Raw genomic sequence first — 19,978 nt, forward strand, 5'->3', positions numbered from 1 at the left:
AAAAATAGGATTACATTTCCTTTCCTGTGACTTTTTCCAACTTTTCTCCTTTCTCTCTCTTTTCCTTTATCACAGAACTTCTCAGGGTAGTATGCTATATTTTCAGCTTTTATAATCCCGTTTTCCATATCTTATATTAAACCTTTCTACCCTGAATCTCATTTTTGCCCATTAACTAAAACTATTTTCTAATGACTCTTCTTCATCAGTTTGACTCTACTAATCAGCATCATTTCTCCTAGACAAGTCTATATATATATAACATGTTGATCATGCCCTCCATTTTTCAGTGTCTTTGTTAATAACATTTATAACCATGGGAAATTTTGCTTCCCCCCTCCTCTTTTTGATTTTTCACCACATACTCTCTTTCTGGTCCTACTTTTGTTTTAGTGATTCAATTTAAAAATATGCATTTATTTTAATAAGAATAATGGCAGGAAAAAAATCATGTCAGAACTTATAAGCTACCTTTAAGATATTGATCTCTCTCCGGTGTCAAAGGAGAAGCAACTGGAACAATCAGTCTTAAGCACAAAGTGTCCTGAAGAGAATTGTGATGTCACTTGTACTTTGTTACATTGTTGCCTTTGTTGTTCATCTTTTTTGTTTGTTGCTATGAACTAAGATGAGAAACAATGAAGAGAACCATATATGATGTTAAAATTATGAGACTGGATTTGGCTGATTTAGTTTTGTTGAGTATAAGATGCTGTTGAAAGATGCAAGTAGAAATATCAAGTAGGCAGTTGAATGTAACATTGCCTATGTAAATGTGTGAGTAATTAAGAGTAACTGAAGCCCAAGCAAAGTGTAGGTTTACTCATGCATAGAGACTGTAGTATGAAAAGAGAAGGGTGACTGTAATTGAGACTTCAGAATCTCCTAACTTTTAAATGGCCAGATGGAGGAAAAGCAATCTTTAAAAAGGACCAAGAAGAAACAAGAGAAGGAAGGAAAAAAATGAGAGTGTGTTGTTTCTGGGAATAAAACAACAATTTAAGAATGATAGAAGTGGGCAACAATCTCAAATATCATTGAGAATCCAAGTAAGATATGGTCTAAAAAAAAATAAAATAACCACTGATTCGTGTATATGATTCACATTCAAGCACCCTTCCAAAAAGGCTTTCAATAGAACAATTTAGATTGGATGCCCAACTGAAATGGACTGACGAGAAATGAGAATCAGGAAATGGTGATGAATATATGTAATTCTTTAAGAAATGTGATTCTCAGGAAGAGTAATGAATAATAGCTGATGGGATAATGTAAGGGATCCATTTAATGAGGTCAAGGAATTAGTAAGGAAGCCATAAGTTATGGAAATTATAAGTTACCTAAGAAGACTGGATAAGATTAAGATCTAAAAAATTTGTGGAAGGATTGGCCTCAAAGTAAGAGAATTAGTTCTGCTCATGTATTAGTGGATATTTTAGTAGTGTGTGTGTATATTTATATATATGTATTTGGTAGTGAGAAATGGAACATGTCCCAATTAAGGGCTTCACTTTCTTAGCAACATGATCATCAATCATATGAGCTGAGAATAAATTAGGAAATTTAACAATAGTGGCAATGGTTTGAAATTAATAGTGGAAGAACTAGTTGACAGAATGAATGTCTTTGAAATGTTGCTGAGCAGTATAGAAGGTTCATTTGAAGTTGGTGATCACAAATCCATACTATGTTGAATATACATTGTTGGACCAACTGGCAAAATGCCTATAGGTTTGGAGGGAATTGTGGAGAATATAGATGTAAATAAACATGTCTTTACAGGCTGTGAGTACAATGAAAAAAATCAGATTTAAGGAAATTAGTATTTTTTGCAAATCTAAACTGGTTAATAAGGAAAGAAGAGAGATGACCAATGAATTATAAAGATAGAGGGTTATTAGGAGATGAATTAGAAGAATTGTTGCAGGGTGCTTGAATTAGTGATTGTTTAGATGGACCACATCCCTCCCTGGTGAGGACAAGATCTAGACTATAACTGTGTGAGTACAAGGATGCTGTGCAATGGAAAAGTAGGTCAGTGGAGAGCAAGTGGTGCCTAAGCAATCTCAATTCATGAAGTACTACCTGTTACTTTTTTAATAAGATCTTTGTATATCTCTGACTACCCAACTAGGCTTACTAAATGTTACTGTTTTCCTGCAAGTTTTTGATTATTTAGTTAGTTAGTCATTATATAAATGATGACCTTTTGGAAAGCAGACAGAGTTAGGAGTCAAAGAGACTGAATTCTAATTTTGTAGCTTTTACTAACTTTATATAAGAAAAAGATAAATATACCAACAAAATTCATCCTCTCAGTGAAGCTGCATTGACCATTATATTTCAAACTGAACCTACTGCCCCACATTCCTGAACTTCCCCCAATTCCTAGTCCCATTATCTATTTAATTTTCCTGCTAAAAACTGAGTACAACCTAACATGTTCTATATTTTAAGTATTTTTTCTTTTTATATTATTTATTCTCTTTATATTTTATATTTATGTATTTATATTTTCCATCATTAAATTATAAATTACTTAAAGGCAAGGATTTTTATTTGTTTACTGTATCCTCAATGTTTTGTTGGTATTTGGCATGTAATAAATACTCCATATACTTTTGTTAAATAATAGAATGAGTTAATGAAATATGTTTATATAAATTATCAGTTATTTTATTGACTCTAGTATAATGCTTTATATAGCAGAATAAGTGGTAAAAATTTTTTAATTTAAAAAAATCTTGATTATTTTGAAGGTATCATAATCTTTATATACATTTTTTTGTCTGTAGACAATTTTCTTCATTTGATCAATGTCCAACATTTCTAGTTCAAATTTACAGTGATCTTTTATTTCCAAGTGTTTTTTGTTGATGTTCATTTGAAGAGAACTTGCTGTATTATTAGCTTTATGGAGAGTGTAATAGGATGAGAACTTGACCTGCTGAGGTTAGCTTGTAATTTACAGATGGATTCTTCATATAGGCCAAGAAAGTCTTAATATACTAAATTGGGAAGGAGTAAGCAACCAAATAGAAAGCATATTGTTTATGATGATAGTTTGTTTTACTAAAGAACAACTGACTAATAACTAAGAGGAAATAATTTATTGTTTTAACATTTTCAATTTTATCTATAATAAAGGACCAGGTTTTCATGATTGACTCCAAGTGTGAATCTGGAAAAGGACGCTGCTCTTTCAACCCCAGTGTGAACACAGTGTCTGTTATGATCAGTAAGTGGAAAATAAAAGAGGGAAGGGGAAATTTAAAATAAAAGGGAGCTTAACATAAATTCATGACACTGTATGACCATTTTGGATAGTTGCATGAGTAAAATAATAGGAAGAAAGTTGTGAGCTGAGAAGTATTTTCCAGAATATTGAAGACTTAATGATGAGCATTTATTTTTTCATCTAATATGACTTCTATCATTTGTAGAGCAAGTCAACCATTTAAAAAGTATATGTATGAATAATATGTATTGTGTATAACATAATTATATTAATATATTATGAGGTAATTACAATGCTTTCTGTAGTGATTTTTCCAGTATTAAGTATATCCACTTTTCTCATGCTTTAGTAATCTTTTAAAATGATTCCAACTGGCATTTCTTTCATATAAAAGAATATCAAAGTGCATATGTTAGCCAAGTACTTTTTCTGTGGATTGTCTATAAGTTGTTATACTAAAAAAGAGGTGCTGGTAAAATCACTTTTTAATTTTCTCATTTTTTATAAAATGTAATACCAGGTAAGAAGCAGCCTCAGTTGCTTGCTGCTATATGCTTTGACAGATCAATGTCCTTGAATCTTAATCACCTGATGCCTAATTAAGAGATACTCTCTTCTGGCTAATTAATACACTTCTAGCATATGTCTGACTAACATTAGTTGACTTTAGGACAGATCTTGGATTTCAGTAGGTCAATTATATAGTAGATGCCTTTCACTTTTTATTTCTCTGTGTATTGCCAGTAGTAAAATTGTATTATTTGACAGTAGAACAGGTGGAAAAATAATTACCATGTTCAGAATGCTTTGTTTCAATTCATCTTTCTCATATCCAGAAACTAAATTAAGACAAATACATCAAAAGCATTGACTAAAATGTAAGCTTGGAAATAATCCAGTAAATGTCTTCCTTATAGTCATTCTAAGTGGTCAGGGTGAAAGTATATCATTAGAACAAAAAATTAGAAAGCTTTGAAACTACAACAAATCCAATTAAGTCTGATGCAGAGTATTTTCAAATAAGTTTCTAAATATTATTTACCAGAAACAGTGTTGCAGAAAGTATTTTTTTCTTCATTAGAAAGGAAATTTTATTCACCTTAAGAAACTGTATGATTTATATAGTAGTAGGTAAATATATAAAGCTTTCACTTGGATTTCAAGTTAAATTCTACGGAAATAACATCCAGAATTCAAAATTAGTGTTAACACAAATAGTGGAGTATTATCTCATTATTGTTTAGAACAAAAAAGTGTTAGGACAAGGCATTATAAATTTTCCTGTTAAATGATGTTGAGTCATGTAATAGGTTTGCATTTAGAAAATTGGGTTCATGGAGTTCCCGTCGTGGCTCAGTGGTTAACGAATCCGACTAGGAACCGTGAGGTTGCGGGTTCGGTCCCTGCCCTTGCTCAGTGGGTTAACAGTCCGGCGTTGCTGTGAGCTGTGGTGTGAGCTGTGGTGTAGGTCGCAGACGCGGCTCGGATCCCGCGTTGCTGTGGCTCTGGCGTAGGCTGGTGGCTACAGCTCTGATTCGACCCCTAGCCTGGGAACCTCCAAATGCCGCAGGAGCGGCCCAAGAAATAGCAAAAAAAGACCCAAAAAGAAAAAGAAAAAAAGAAAATTGGGTTCATTTGTAAAATTAAAGTTGTTATTGATCTTCATTTTTCAAGGACTTCAGACTTCAATTCCTAGGTCATGTTCCTATACAATTGCTTTTTTTTTTTTTTTTTGGCTGAGCTTGAAGCATGAGGAACTTTCCTGGCCAGGGATTGAACCCACACCACAGTTACAAGAGCCATACCAGAGACAGTGCTGGATCCTTAACCTGCTGAGCCACCAGGGAACTCCAAGACTATTTTTAATAGTTTGATTAATTTTACAGTTTATACTGTCAAAGAAAATCATTAAATATTTTGTTTAACTTAGAACCTGAAACTAAAAAGAGTGAGGAATTTTATAAGCTTGCAGTTATCATTTTTATTTGTTCTACTGATTATCCCTATAAAATTATCTCCAATATTGCCTCCTATGTTGTGCAAGTACATTTTTGTAGTCAACTCACTTTGCCATTTGGTGCTTTATCATTTCTATTCAGTTGCCATGCACTTAATAACACAGATCAGTAAAAATATTTCTAAGTGTCAAGAGGAGTGCCCTTGTGGCATAGCAGGTTAAGGATTTAGTGTTGGCACCATAGCAGCTATGGCTCAGGTTCCATCTCTGGCCCAGGAACTTCCGCATGCCATGAGGGTGGCCAAAGAAAAGAAAGAAAAAAAGAAAAAGAAATAAATAAGGTGCCAAGAAATATTGAGCATTAGAAGAATTTCAAATTTCATAATACAGTTGTGACATCTAGCCCAAAATGCAAGTTTAGTGTTCTTTTGCTATTTTTTAATCATTGTTGTGGCACAACAAAGTCAGATGGATATCTCTTAAAGAAGTGATCCAAAAGCCTCATAAGATATTTTTGGTCAGTGAAAGTACAACTGGAAAGCAAGATAAGTTTGATTTAAGTTTATAAGGTACAAGTTTATCTCTGCATAATCCCTATAATGAAATTCTGAAAAACATGTACTTTTAAAACAAAATTGTCTCTGAAGTTACAATTACATATTTCTTATGCAAAATAAAGCAGAAATTTTATTCTTAACTTCCTCTTAAAATTACTGAGAATTTAAGACAGGAAATAAAGCCAATTAGCCATCTAAACCTTTTGTAATATTTAAGACATAGCTAATAAGGTGGTATGCAATAAGATTAGAATCAGCCCTCTCCATCATAAACCATCCTTTGAGTGTCCTTTTATTTCCTTAGTAAAAACAGATAAGATATTTGAGAGCTGTGCCGATCAATCTGATAAATAGAAGGAATTTATAACCAACTCTTTTGGGCATATAACAAAACTGTGAAATACAGTTATTTCAATTTAACAGTCATTGTATCTACAAAATACTTGTGTGGTAGATGCTTCACAAATGTTCATAGAATTATAAAGCTGAATTGTACAAAATACTTTCATGCATGTTTCTGTTATCTCCCTTTGATCTGTTCTCATGGGCTTCAGATCCAAACTAAGAAGCAGAACTGGGCAACGCAATGCCTGACATACCTACTTGCTAACTGGTAGGGGTCCAATTTGTGACCTGGTGAGCACATATTAAAAACATTCCATTCTCCATTTTATCCTAAGCTAACTGGTACTGCTTATTACTGAACAGTGAGCATAGAATGCTTTGAATTGTTTCAGTCCTGCCAAAATGACCATAGTCGGAACACCAGGGGAGTAATTCTAGAACATCAATCAAAGAACACAGTGGTGGTTCAGTGAACCATACCTGATAAAATTTTATTATTTTTTAAATAGATACTTAACTACTGTTTTATAATCGAGGGTCATACATACCAATTCATTATTTACTCCTTACTAGAATAAAAATTAATGTGGATCCTAACAAATAAGCACAATGTCCAACGTTATGTATAGATAGATTGAAATATCATATTTTGTCATTAATGATAATTTAATTTAAATGTAAATGTCTTTTCTTTCTTTAAATTTTATTTTATATGGGTTAATATTTAAGCTATATACGGCTTATTAACATCATGTTATATTATTTTTTTTCTTTTTTGGATGCATGCATGGCATTCAGAAGTTCCCAGGCCAGGGATCAAACCCATGCCACAGCTGTAACCCAAGCCACAGAGGTGAAACACCAGATCCTTTACCCACTGAGTCACAAGGGAACTCCAGTTATTTTTCAATTTTTCTTACCGGTTTTTTTTGTTTGTTTGTTTTGGTGATTTTTGGCCATACCTGTGGCATGTGGAAGTTCATGGGTCACGGGCCACAGCAGCAGCCAAGCCACTATAGTAACAACACCAGATTCCTTGTCTACTGTGCCACAAGGGACTTCAACGTAATATTATATTATTAGCATAATTTTAATGTATTACATGTTGCAACTGAAAAAGTAACACTTTGTTTCCTTTATAGAAACCTTCTACCACTAAGAATCAAAACATACTCTTTTAATGATGAAATCATTTTCTCAATGATAGTATTTTTACAATTTTACATAGCCTCCATCTCATGAAAAAATAATATTATTTATTTATTTAGTAAGTAAATTTAGTAAAATCAGAGAATTTTTAATTTGTGTTGTGAACTTTTGATCATAATCCAATTCCCAATGAAGTCTGAGATCCAAGGTGCTAAATAACTTATCACTAATTCGCAGTTTGTTAATTACTGCCAAAATTAGAAATCACCTTTTCTGACTCTTACAGTATTTTTTATTAAAAAAAAATAAAGGCATTTCACTATTTTTATATCTGTATTATTTCTAGTTTCTAGTACATACTATATAAATATGGGTATTTAGTATAATAAGTACAGGCAGAGGGATTTTTACTTCTATGTAGAAAAGGCTATTTTAGTCATTCTACAGGCAATAATGAAAACAGATTAAACTTATCCAATTTTTTTATTTGGTGGACAATGGAAACCAATTAGTAACTGTTAACACTCTGAAATATCTGTTATCTACAAGGAAATTCTCCTTGATTTTTAAAATAGCTTTAAAAATCATTTAAAATTTGCTTTTTATTTTGTTGATATTTTCTTTTTCATAGATGAGGAGCTTTTCTCTGGAATGTATATCGATTTCATGGGGACAGATGCAGCTATTTTTCGAAGTTTAACCAAGAGGAATGCAGTCAGAACTGATCAACACAATTCCAAATGGCTAAGTGGTAAGATAACCATTTGTGCATTTTCTGAGACTCATACTCAACTCAGCTTTGTTTAATTCCATAGTGAAAGTTACATTAAAATGGTCAAAAAGTTGAAATATCATGCCATGATATAAGTAGCGAAAATCCTCTACTCCATGATTTAAAATGTTTAGGATAAATAAATAAATAAAATTATCCATAGTTCATGTTCTCTTTATTAACAATTAAACTATTATCATGGGATTTATGAATAAATAAAAATGACAGTGATATTCACCATATGTGCCTAGACACAAGGATCTCCTCCACTTGCTTAATTCTAACGTATTACAATTAAAAGTCATTTATTCATTTGGTGTACTTATATATTTTAATAATGCCAAAATCTAAAAATTTTCCTAAATTTATGACAGATATAATGAATGGGGTATATTGAAGAACTCCTTGTACTTGTTTTATACTTAGGTTTTTAAAATTATAAAACTGGTGTATATATATCTTTTAATAATTTAATTAATATTTAATGAAAATCATAGGTATGATAGTTTTTACGATTATCAGTATTTAGATGTTTCCAGCTTGGGGAGTCACATGGAATTCACATCATGAAAAGTACTCATTCATTTGACTTAAATGTATAATTCCAATCTGTTGCTGTTGTTTAGAGGAGGAGGAAACCACTAAGATCTCTGTCATTTTACCCTGGGGAAAAATTTTAGCTGACCTTAAATTTGGCAATTCACTTAACATTGCACAGTTAAACATGAATCACTACATTTAAGTGTCTTATTTTGCTGATAGAACAGCGCAAGAAAGCACTGATTGTCCATTTATTTCTTCAAATTTTTTCTCCAGTACATCTGGAAATAGAGTATTCCAAAAGTTGTTTTGTTCTTGAAATAAGGAATCCCTCTATGTCTTCAGATGACTGCATTTTTTCCTTGAAAAGTTTCCCTTCATTTCATATGCTGTATTTTAAGAAAAATGTGTTTTTCAGATCTTGGACTCTCTACTCCTCATTCTGCTTCATTGAGTTTGAGTTTATTTGCACTAGATTGAAAACCACGCTCTGAAAAACATACTTTTTTTTTCTTTAAAATGACCACCAGATCCTATGGGAAATAAATGATAGAAAAGCCTTTCAATTTTGCAAAACTCATCAGGCACAGAATTTTTGCATTTACTTCGAGAATGAATAGCAAACAGAAAAATAATTTAAGCTATGTTATTATAGCTATAGTTTGTGGTACTTGACATTCCAAATGTGGTATGTTTGAATACAATTACTACTTTTAGACTTTTTGCCTCTGAATATTGAATTGTTCCTATATAGCAAAGATCAAGAAGGCAGGCACCTGTGCTTGTAGTTTGCTTGCATGGAATGTAGTTAGATTTTCATCATGAGTATATATATATATTAACTTTGTATTTTTTTCCTAGAACCTATGTTTGTGGATGCACATGTCATCCCAGATGGCACTGATCCAAATGATGCTAAGGTGTACTTCTTCTTTAAAGAGAAACTGACTGACAATAGCAGAAGCACAAAACAGATTCATTCCATGATTGCTAGAATATGCCCTGTAAGTATTAAAGTTGTTCTAATTTGACGAATGACTAAGAAATTCAAATTATATAAATATATTTTCTTTTCCTAATAGTTTAACTTCCTATTTTTATCTACTCTTACAAATTAATAAAATATTGAAGGTATACATTTAAATTTAATGCTAAGGGATGCTGTAGTAAAATATGGTTCTAATTGTGAACAGTAACCAGAATGTTCTTGGGTATAAACAGTAAGTGTACATAGCCACTCAAAAACACACATGATGTCTTCTCACATCATAAGAGGTTTACAGGCTTGTCCTGACTTATTAATGATTAGCATCTTCTATGCAAAAGTATTTCTTAAAGAATGTAGTGTTTAAAATAGCCTGTTTTTAAAATATTAGGAGTTCCCGTCCTGGCGCAGTGGTTAACGAATCCGACTAGGAACCATAAGGTTGCGGGTTCGGTCCCTGCCCTTGCTCAGTGGGTTAACGATCCGGCGTTGCCATGAGCTGTGGTGTAGGTTACAGACGCGGCTCGGATCCCTTGTGGCTGTGGCTGTGGTGTAGGCTGGCGGCTATAGCTCTGCTTCGACCCCTAGCCCGGGAACCTCCATATGCTGCAGGAGCGGCCCAAGAAATAGCAAAAAGACAAATAAAATAAAATAAATAAAATAAAATAAAATAAAATATTAAAATATTCCACGGATGGTGGAGCTCATCTTCTTCTCGGTCATTTGGAACAAGGCAGTAAAGCCACAATGAGGTGAAGGGCTTTAGAGCATACGGAAAAAACAAGTCATCAGTTATATGCTATTTGTGAATGATACAAATACTGTTTTCCCTGCCCTGATCAAAGAAATGTGTATATAAAACATCTGAATAGAAATATTGGGGACTCTCCTGACCACAGTAGAATCTGCAAGCTTCACTGTATATAACACGTTATGGTCATATTGAATACAATGAGTAATCAAGAAAAGGCAAATTAAATTGTGTATTCTCCATAACAGTTCTCCATAAAATATTCATATTTTCATTATAAATCTATAAAACTGTAGCACATGTATTTATTAATTTCATTTTGATATATTTTCAGTAGAGGCCATGCCATAGGAGAATAGCAATATAACTAAGGCTATTTTTAAAAATACTATAGATCTTTGATATTACTCTTTAACTTTTTTTTTTTTTTTGCCATGCCTGCAGCATGTGGAAGTTCCTGAGCCCAGGATTAAACCTGTGCCACAGCTGTAACTAGAGCCACAGCAGTGATAAGGCCAAATCCTTAACCTGCTATGCCACATGGGGACTCCCAGTATTCCTCTCTAACTATTGATATGCAGATTTTGTTAACATTTCCATCCTTCAGATTATAGCAAATCTCTGAGTAATAAAAATCCAAGTTAAACTTTAAATACACTGCAATATTTAAGCAATCTGAAATGTGTTTACAAAATTATTTCAGAATGACACTGGTGGACTGCGTAGCCTTGTCAACAAGTGGACTACCTTCTTAAAAGCCAGGCTAGTGTGCTCAGTAACTGATGAAGATGGCCCGGAAACACACTTTGATGAATTAGGTACATAAATGTGAGATTGTAAAATGTTTTTGAAAGAGACTTTGTAAAGTTTATGTATTTTAATTAACTCTCAAAAACGATGTATTGTCTGTTTTCAGCATGAATAAATGCTAAATTGAATTAATGATCTGGATACTGTTCATAAATTTCCAGAAGTATTTTTAAAATCTCTTTTGCCCACTGAGTGAACTGCTGAACCATTTAGTTTATTGAATTCACTACAATATATGATTCAGTGTTGTTGTTTTGTGTGTGTGTGTGAGTGTATCTGATAGAGAGATGTATTGTATAATTTGTTAATAGGTAATGATATGTTTGTGTTTTTCTAAAATTAGTGTGTATTTCATATATATTTGAATTCTGGTATTCTGGTTTGAAATCAGTTTGTATGAAAATACAGCTATATATTTTTACTAAAGTTAATGGACAGACTAGAGGTTAGATAGAAAAGTAACAGAGTAGAAATTAGACTAGTGCTTCAGTTTTAGTTTTTCTTGGTAACTCTGAGACTAAATAGTCTCAGCATGTGTGACCCGAGGAGGATTATACTTTTCAGGTTAAACAAAGACTGACAGTCTGATTCCTTTCTACAAGGAACAGTTCTCTTTTTAATCATAATAACTTGGTACACTTCATAGTATCATAATTAGTAAGTGCAATTTAGAAATGGCTTTTATTTTGCTTTAATCAACTAAAATATAAAATGCTGATTATTCTCACATATTGAGGTAGGTGATGAGGTAAGCAATAAAAATATATTATAATATGGAAAAAAATACTGTTTCTAGCAGTTATAAAATCCAAAAGAGTTGATCTCCTCAAAAGCCATTATATTGATCAGAGAGTCAGAGAGACACAAGTTTGTTTCAGCTTTTTTTTTTTTGGCTTTTTGGCTTTTTGGGGCCTTGCCTGAGGCATATGGAAGTTCCCAGGCTAGGAGTCAAATCAGAGCTGCAGCAGCCAGCCTACACACAGCCACAGCAAGGCCAGATATGAGCCTCGTCTGCTATCTACACCTAGCTCATGGCAATCCCAGATCCTTAACTCAATGAGTGAGTCCAGGGATCAAACCCAAATCCTCAGGGATACTAGTCAGGTTTGTAGCCTACTGAGCCACAATGGGAACTCCCTGTTTCAGCTTTTCTAGGAAAAAATTCTTTGCAGGTATGTTTATACTTCAGTGGCTTAGAATGTTTTGGTCTTTTCTGTTTTTTAGGGCGAGCTAGACATTGCCAGCCTTTGTTCACATATTGAAAGGCTATTGGTTATTAATTTATTGCTTAAGACGTCCTAAATGTATTGTGAAAAAAGAAATACATCTTTCTTTGTCTTGGTCAATAAGAATCTTTGAAAAAATGTCACTAAATAGAGATCTTTCTTGTATTCATAACAATTACTTATTAATTGAGATTTCCTATCAGAATCCTGTGCCTTATTGTATTTTATATTACTTTGTCTTATAATCTATACTTTTGCTTTTGCCTCAATATTACTGTAAAATTCATGTTATTCAGGGAATTATTGATCTAAAAAAATACCGCTAGCAATTTTGACAAGACAAAAAGTCTTATTTTATATAAATAAAAAAAGTCATTGTGAAAAAATTTTCTTCCATGTTCCAAATTCTAACCCTAGGTGAAAAAGAAATTGAGCTTTGTAGTACTTTTTAAATTTAAAAAGGAATGTAGTACTATTAAGGAATATTTAGAAAACTTAGGAGAAAATAAGAAACAAGACAATTTCACTAGCTCTGTTACTGGCACACTCAACTGGTAATCTTACTGTATTCTCTTTTAAGGTTTTCATAGTTATAGTCCATATTAAATACCATGTGCCTTTTCTACTTAATATTATTTCATTAGAATGGTTTCCCTAGGGTTATAGTCTTCATAAATCCTTTTAATATTTGTAGAACATGTTATTTAATTTACTTTACTGTGTACCTGTCAGTTATTGTCAAATTGTAATGATACTGCAGGAATATCTTTCTGCATAATAATTTTTATAGCTGAAACTGTTTTCTTAGGGTAAATTTTTTAAAATATTTGAGAACTTTAAAAGAATGGTATTTACTTTTTATAGAGGATGTGTTCCTGCTGGAAACTGATAATCCAAGGACAACACTAGTGTATGGCATTTTTACAACATCAAGGTAATTATTAAACAATTACATTGTATGAGGTTAAACAATAAACTTTATTGAGTAATAAGTAATTATTTTAAAAACATTCTTTCAACTCCTTAATTTTACATAGCGCTTAGAATATAATCCTCTCATTTTATAAGTTTTGCTTGATTACCAAAATATATTTAAACTAACACATTCAAAATAGTTTTATACAGAGTATTTATAATGAGCATATGCTGTTTTACTCAAATAAAGGAAAATATAAACCTTAGTGCAGGAATAATGTATCCAAGCTATGTTGTTTTAAAGAAATAATTTTAAAACTCATGACCCAAAGAAAACTGTTGGCATTTCTATTAAAATAATTTTTATTTCAGGAGCAATCTAAAGTGATGACTAGAAACTATCAACACACTGAATCAGTTTTCAAGTTCCATATGACAGTATTTCATACGTTTGAAAATAGCTTTAGTGTTTTCTAATTTATCAGGAATGCTCAATCCCAATTATCATATATTTCAAGACAGTTCAGCATATTCTCATCCTTTCCTGTGTACTCATTTTACACTAGGTATGTTACTTCGAATTCAACACAGTTCTTGAGCTGTGACATGATCAGTTCAGAATGTAATGAGTCCCTTTCATTATATAATCAACTACAAAATGAAAATCTAAAGGTTTTAGCATTATTTTCTCATGGGGGAAATGTTATGGGCTATTTAAAGTAAAAGAATATCACAGGGATATTAATTATAAATCATATTTACTTTGCCACATGAGATGTCTAAAAAGATGACCTCCAGGGTGAATTTAACTCCTGTTCCAACAAAGAAAATAGTGTTGATTTCGCTCATAAAAAATTGAACAAATAAAAAAAAACAAATTATTAAGAAAAAGTATGCTTCAAAAATATTTTGTTAATAAATAAGGATTTTGGCATTAACATATACACACTACTTTATGCAAAATAGATAATAAACACAGACCTACTGTATAGCACAGGGAACTCTACTCGATATTCTGTAATAACCTATGTGGGAAAAGAATCTGAACAAGAATGGATATATGTATATGTGTAATTGAATCACTTTGCTGTACACCTGAAACTAACACAATGTTGTAAAGCAACTATACTTAAAAATTAAAAATAAATAAATAAAAAGTGAAGTACACAACACCAAAAAAAAAAAAATTTTCCCTAGATTCTGTTTTGCCCACACCAATAGTTTTAACATGGAAAAAATTAAAATTGTCATTCCTGACTATTAATGCTAATAATTAATAATATATCTTGTTCTTTTCAGTGGACATCTAAGTTTTCAATTAAACATCTAATTTGAGAAAATATGTAAGTCAGAAAAATGTTGCTTTCAGTCAGTCTACCTAGTGATGGCGGAAATAGTTTTCATTAAGGATCCAAACAAATTTTATGAGATTTTACTGACTAAAGATAACTTAGTGAATCTTTTTTGGACCCTGTTTTCTTCTGTGACTAACAGGGAAGGTTTATAACAATTTATCCCATTACTATTTAGAACAACATTTTAACATACTGTATCTTAAGACAAGAGATACAGTATTTTTGTTTGTTAGTTTTGTTTTGTTTTTTTAAAGGGCTGCACCTGTGGCATATGGAAGTTCCTAGGCCAGGAGTCAAATTGGAGCTACAGCTGCTGGCCTACATCACAGCCACAGTAACACCATATCCGAGCCACATCCGTGACCTATACCATGGCTCACAGCAACACCGAATCCTTAACCCACTGAGGCTAGGATCGAACCTGATTCCTCATGGATACTATCGGGTTCATAACCTGCTGAGCCACAACAGGAACTCCAATGTTCTTTTATTAATGATATTATTTCTGGGTTAAATTATGATAGGTGGTATGATACTGATTTAAAATTCAAATTCACATTTTTTAATAAACCACCAATTCATTTTTTGTTACTATGATAAACTAGTTAGAAAATTCTTTGACATGTCCTACCTTTTGGAAACATTGAAAACTTTTCTATAACTTATGGTCTAATACCTCCATGGATGAACTAAATGTTTCAGTGCATTTCATATCAATGGCTTATTTAAAAACAGTAGGTTTCTAGCTTTACAATATACACTGTAATATTCAAATTCTCCATGATGAATTACAATAAATTTTTATCACAAATTTCGCAATCTATTTTTAAAATTGTATTTAAATTTAAAAAATAAGAAAATTAGTATCTGTGTTTTCTTTTTTTAGCTCAGTTTTTAAAGGATCAGCAGTGTGTGTGTATCATTTATCTGATATACAGACTGTGTTTAATGGGCCTTTTGCCCACAAAGAAGGGCCAAATCATCAGCTGATTTCCTACCAGGGTAGAATTCCATATCCTCGCCCTGGAACTGTAAGTATCCAGCAAACTTTCTTATTTATTTTACTCTTTTAAAAAATATATAATTCAATAAAAAATGTAGATCATGTTGATGTTTATTAAACACAGCCATAGACCTACTGGTATATTCATAACTTTTCAGTTTATGAGTTCCTAGATTTGGGATTTATAAATATGTTTTATATTGGAGTTCCCGTCATGGCGCAGCAGAAACAAATCTGACTAGGAAGCATGAGGTTGCGGGTTCGATCCCTGGCCTTGCTCAGTGGGTTAAGGATCCCGTGTTGCTGTGAGCTGCGGTGTAGGTTGCAGACATGGCTCAGATCTGGCGTTGCTGTGGCTGTGGCGTTGGCCAGTGGCTACAGCTCCAATTAGACCCCTAGCCTGGGAACCTCCACATGCCGCGGGTGTAGCCCTAAAAAGGACAAAAGAGAAAAAAAAGAACAAAAAAATATATATGTTATAGCATTCTGTACATTTTTTTAAAGTAACTGTTGATAATAAATCTCATTTATATTTCAAGACAACTAGATATGTTAGACAGGGAAGTGATATTTTCCTAACGTTACTAGCATAAAAATATAGCTTGGAAAACTTAACATTTTAGAGGCAGTCTAAGAATTTGAATACTAGTTCCTTTTCACAGTCCTTCCTTATATTAAGGAACCTTACCTATTTCAATGGAGAACTAACCATGTGACAATTAATTAGAAATAAATCATATGGAGATATTTCAATTTTAGGGGTATATGTAGTTTAAAATTATATGTTTCATATTTTTCAGAAAAAGAACATGGTATATGTGAGCAATTAATGACAGTGAAAGTGATGTTATAATTCACATAAAATATTTATTAAGTTTTTTGAGGCATGCAGATATAACCATGTCTTATAATATTATACTATTCAGGCACACACTGAAAATTACCTTTTCTAGACAAAGTTAACCGATAGTGCACTGACAGGTTGAGTTTATCTAGTACTACAATGATCATGGTCCTACAATTTGTTTTTCATTTGGCCCGTAATAATGCTGCATTGCATTCTGTAATATTGACTAGCTTCTGTCTCCGTAAAATGTCATATAGCACACTGAGAGCAAGTTGCACAATTGACCATGAAGAGAATATAATTTTCTTATATCCTTGAGTTAATAAAATAAGGTTATATTTATAAAATGGGATGATGTAAGTAAAAGGAATGATTTTATAGAAACTAAATCAAAGGATAGTTATTAAAATAATATTTCCTAAGCAAAATGTTTGTTTTTCCTTTTTATTTGAATATGCAGTTCTCTTTGTCAACCTGCTTTGACATTCATCCCACATAATTTTTACTGACTCTTGATTCACCTGATTTTTGGTTATTGTTAGAGTTTCTTTGCATTGTATTATTTACTCCTTGTTTTCTCATTGTCTTAAAAAGTACTGCCGTTAAATTTTTTTAAACAGGAAAAACAGTATTAAAGCCTTTAAAAAACATGTTTGTTCAAAATTGAAAGGGCTCAGATGTGGTTCCCTGGCTAGGAAGCACAAAGATTGATCATTGATATGTGTTTTATTAGGACACTTAACTTTTAATTAACTTTGAAAAGATTATCAGAATTGCTGCTTGTCCATGAAGGAAGTTTTAAAATGCTGTAGGTAATCATGACTGGCAACAAAGTCTTACCATAGAATTCACAATCTCCTTCTAAATGATCTCTCTTTGATGCTTATAGCTCAACAGAAAATGGAATAAACATTTAATTATTTGCTATCACAAAAGGAAAACAGATATATCCACCTTAGGGCACCTCAGTCTGGGGTGTGTTTAGTAAGAAGTAGGGATTTAGATAAGAGAAGGGAAAGCAAAGGGAAAGCTGAGCAACTTGCAAATTCCATCATAATTCGAGGCTCTCATTATTTCATTGTGTGCAGTTAACTTATTTTCAGATGATGCACTGATAACATATCCAAAGATGTCATATTTTTTAGTAGAATTACTTGTATTTGAATTTGACTGAGTAGTTGCTTCATCTTAAATCAGAAAATTGAGAGGTGGTGGTGATTGCTTATGCTTTCATCAGTTATTCTTTTGAACAAAATACATATAGGATTAGTGCAGGAGCAATTGATTTGTAAACTGAATAAAATTCTCTTATTCCCCAAATAAAACCTTTACAGAAACTCCACAGATACAGAAAAAGAAGAGAACTATGCTTATTGAATTAGGGTTCAAGTCCTCAGAGCCTCAGTGAATGTGCTAGAGTCAGCTTGTACCTGGCTGGCAAGAATAGATTGTGTTTTTACCTCATATCAATTAAAGACATCACAATAGCAACTTAATATCATCAATGGTGGGAGTACTCATGCCATGGAAACTGGAAGATGTTGCAGGTGGGGGGTGGGGGATGTCCTAAAGAAAAGGGCCAACCCTGGGCCCACCATGCATGCCTCTTAAGTCTCTTCGCCCAAATAGCAGCTCAGAAGGACTCTGAGAATCACAGTGAGAAAAACAATCATATCACATAGTAATTATCCTTCATAAATGTGGGACTAGATAAATCCTTTTTAGTAAAACAGAATAAACCAATGCTAAATTAGAAAAATCTGCTAACAGTCCCACTTTTCTCTATTTCCAAACTCCTAAGAATAAGCATATTTTTCCTGTTCCAAAGCAATGTGGAATAAGCCAGGGCTTAGTGACACACATCTGGAGCAGACTCTGTGAAAAAAGGGAGTAGTCAGTAATGAGCCATATTTCTATAATGTGGTTTCTTACATCTGGTGCTGAGACCAGAGCAACTTCTTTAAATTAAAAAAAAAAAAAAAGTCAGATGAGTGATTCTTAGGGAATAAAAAAGGCTGGGTGGAGGAATAACCTCTGGAACTCATCCTGGAAAAACATAACCTCCTTCAAGATTTGGTCTCTCCACCCTTCGCTGAGCAAAATACCATGAAGTCAGCTCTCTGACTCAGAATGGCCAGTATCTGTCTCTTTCCTGGGCTTCAAGGGTTTAATATCCCATTCATGTAGCTGGAAGATCTAAAGGCAAGTGACTTAAAGCATTCCTTTTTCTCTAGGGTTAAAAATGTTGCCTCTGAAGTCCTCCCAATTTAGGATCAACTGTGATCACCCTACTTTATTTCCCTACACAGTAGTCCAGTTGCTGCGCCAATTTCATAAACATATGACTAGATTCTTAAAGAAATGACACTGGCAGAAACCCTGTACTCTCATTCTAATGTTCCCTGTAGGTGCTTCTTATTAAAGCATGGTTGATAGCTATTTTAGCAAACTGCCCCAGCTAGCAAGCCCAAGTCAGTAGGAAGAAACCTGCCAATCGTGTCACAGTGTTTTTCCATAGTAATACAATTTTTTGGAAGAAACAAGACGTCTTTGGTATGTTGCAAAGGGCAGCCAAAGACTGCAGATTTTCTCTGTGGCTGAGCTAACATATTACATTATTCTGTTGCAACACTTATAAAGCTTCTGTAGAAGATTGTTTTCTTATACTATCCTGCTAAAGCAGAACCTCACAGAAGAGTTCAGTTTTAACGTCTGTTTGTTTATAAGTGGACCAGAACCATCTGCTTCAGCCGTCATGCTTTGAACAGGTCTGGGATCAGGTGCAGCAAAAGAACACAGAAATTCATGATCCATATAGTTAGTACTGGCAAGAAAAAGAGAAACTTTTGCTGGCACTTTTGTTGATTGTATGTATTTTTTTAAATTATTCTTACATTAGAAGCATTTCTATTCCTCCCATTTAAAAGTGTTCAGGTAGCAGAGTTCCCACCGTGGTGCATTGTCTTTGCAGCACCTGGACAGTTTCAATCCCCCAGTCAACACAGTGTGTTAAAGGATCTGGCTCAGATCTGATCCCTGGCCCAGGAACTCCACATGCCATGAGGTGGCCAAAAAAGAAAAAAAAATAAAAAATAAAATCATTCTGTTATCACAGTTTATAATAAAATTGAACACATGAGGCGTTTTAGACATGAAAGTTAATTACACATTGTTTCACATAATTCAAGACATGTGAATAAAGCAGACAATAAATATTATTGGAGTCTAGACAAGAAAGATTTTTGTGGAACAGCGTTGTTTGGAAAGTCATATATAACATATGAGATTGAGCTGGCCTGGAAGGGTAATTGATGTGGATAATTTGGATAAATAAGGAGGGACATTTCAGGCAAAGGTTACTGTGTACATTACAAGGCAAAGATAGAAATGAATAAGTGAGTCCTAGCTCTGTGTGGGCTTGAAGGACTAGAACAAAGGGTTCTTTCAGGCAGTGGAGGATAAACACAAGGAAGATGAGGGCCACTGGTGCATAAGCACAAGTCTTCAACTATGTAATTCTTTGGGGTA

At 33.0% G+C, this 19,978-nt stretch overlaps 1 protein-coding gene across 1 annotated transcript in view; it reads left to right on the forward strand.

Moving 5' to 3' along the window:
- Positions 1-19,978, forward strand: part of SEMA3C (semaphorin 3C) — an 86,973-nt gene that overhangs the window by 14,803 nt on the left and 52,192 nt on the right. Inside the window, exons 4-9 of the mRNA XM_047752569.1 lie at positions 3,148-3,238; positions 7,878-7,997; positions 9,420-9,562; positions 10,998-11,112; positions 13,195-13,264; positions 15,487-15,631. Of these exons, the coding sequence (XP_047608525.1) occupies positions 3,148-3,238; positions 7,878-7,997; positions 9,420-9,562; positions 10,998-11,112; positions 13,195-13,264; positions 15,487-15,631 (684 nt within the window). The remainder of the gene's footprint in view (positions 1-3,147; positions 3,239-7,877; positions 7,998-9,419; positions 9,563-10,997; positions 11,113-13,194; positions 13,265-15,486; positions 15,632-19,978) is intronic.

Source organism: Phacochoerus africanus, chromosome 11 (genome assembly GCF_016906955.1).
Source record: "Phacochoerus africanus isolate WHEZ1 chromosome 11, ROS_Pafr_v1, whole genome shotgun sequence".
Taxonomy (NCBI): domain Eukaryota; kingdom Metazoa; phylum Chordata; class Mammalia; order Artiodactyla; family Suidae; genus Phacochoerus; species Phacochoerus africanus.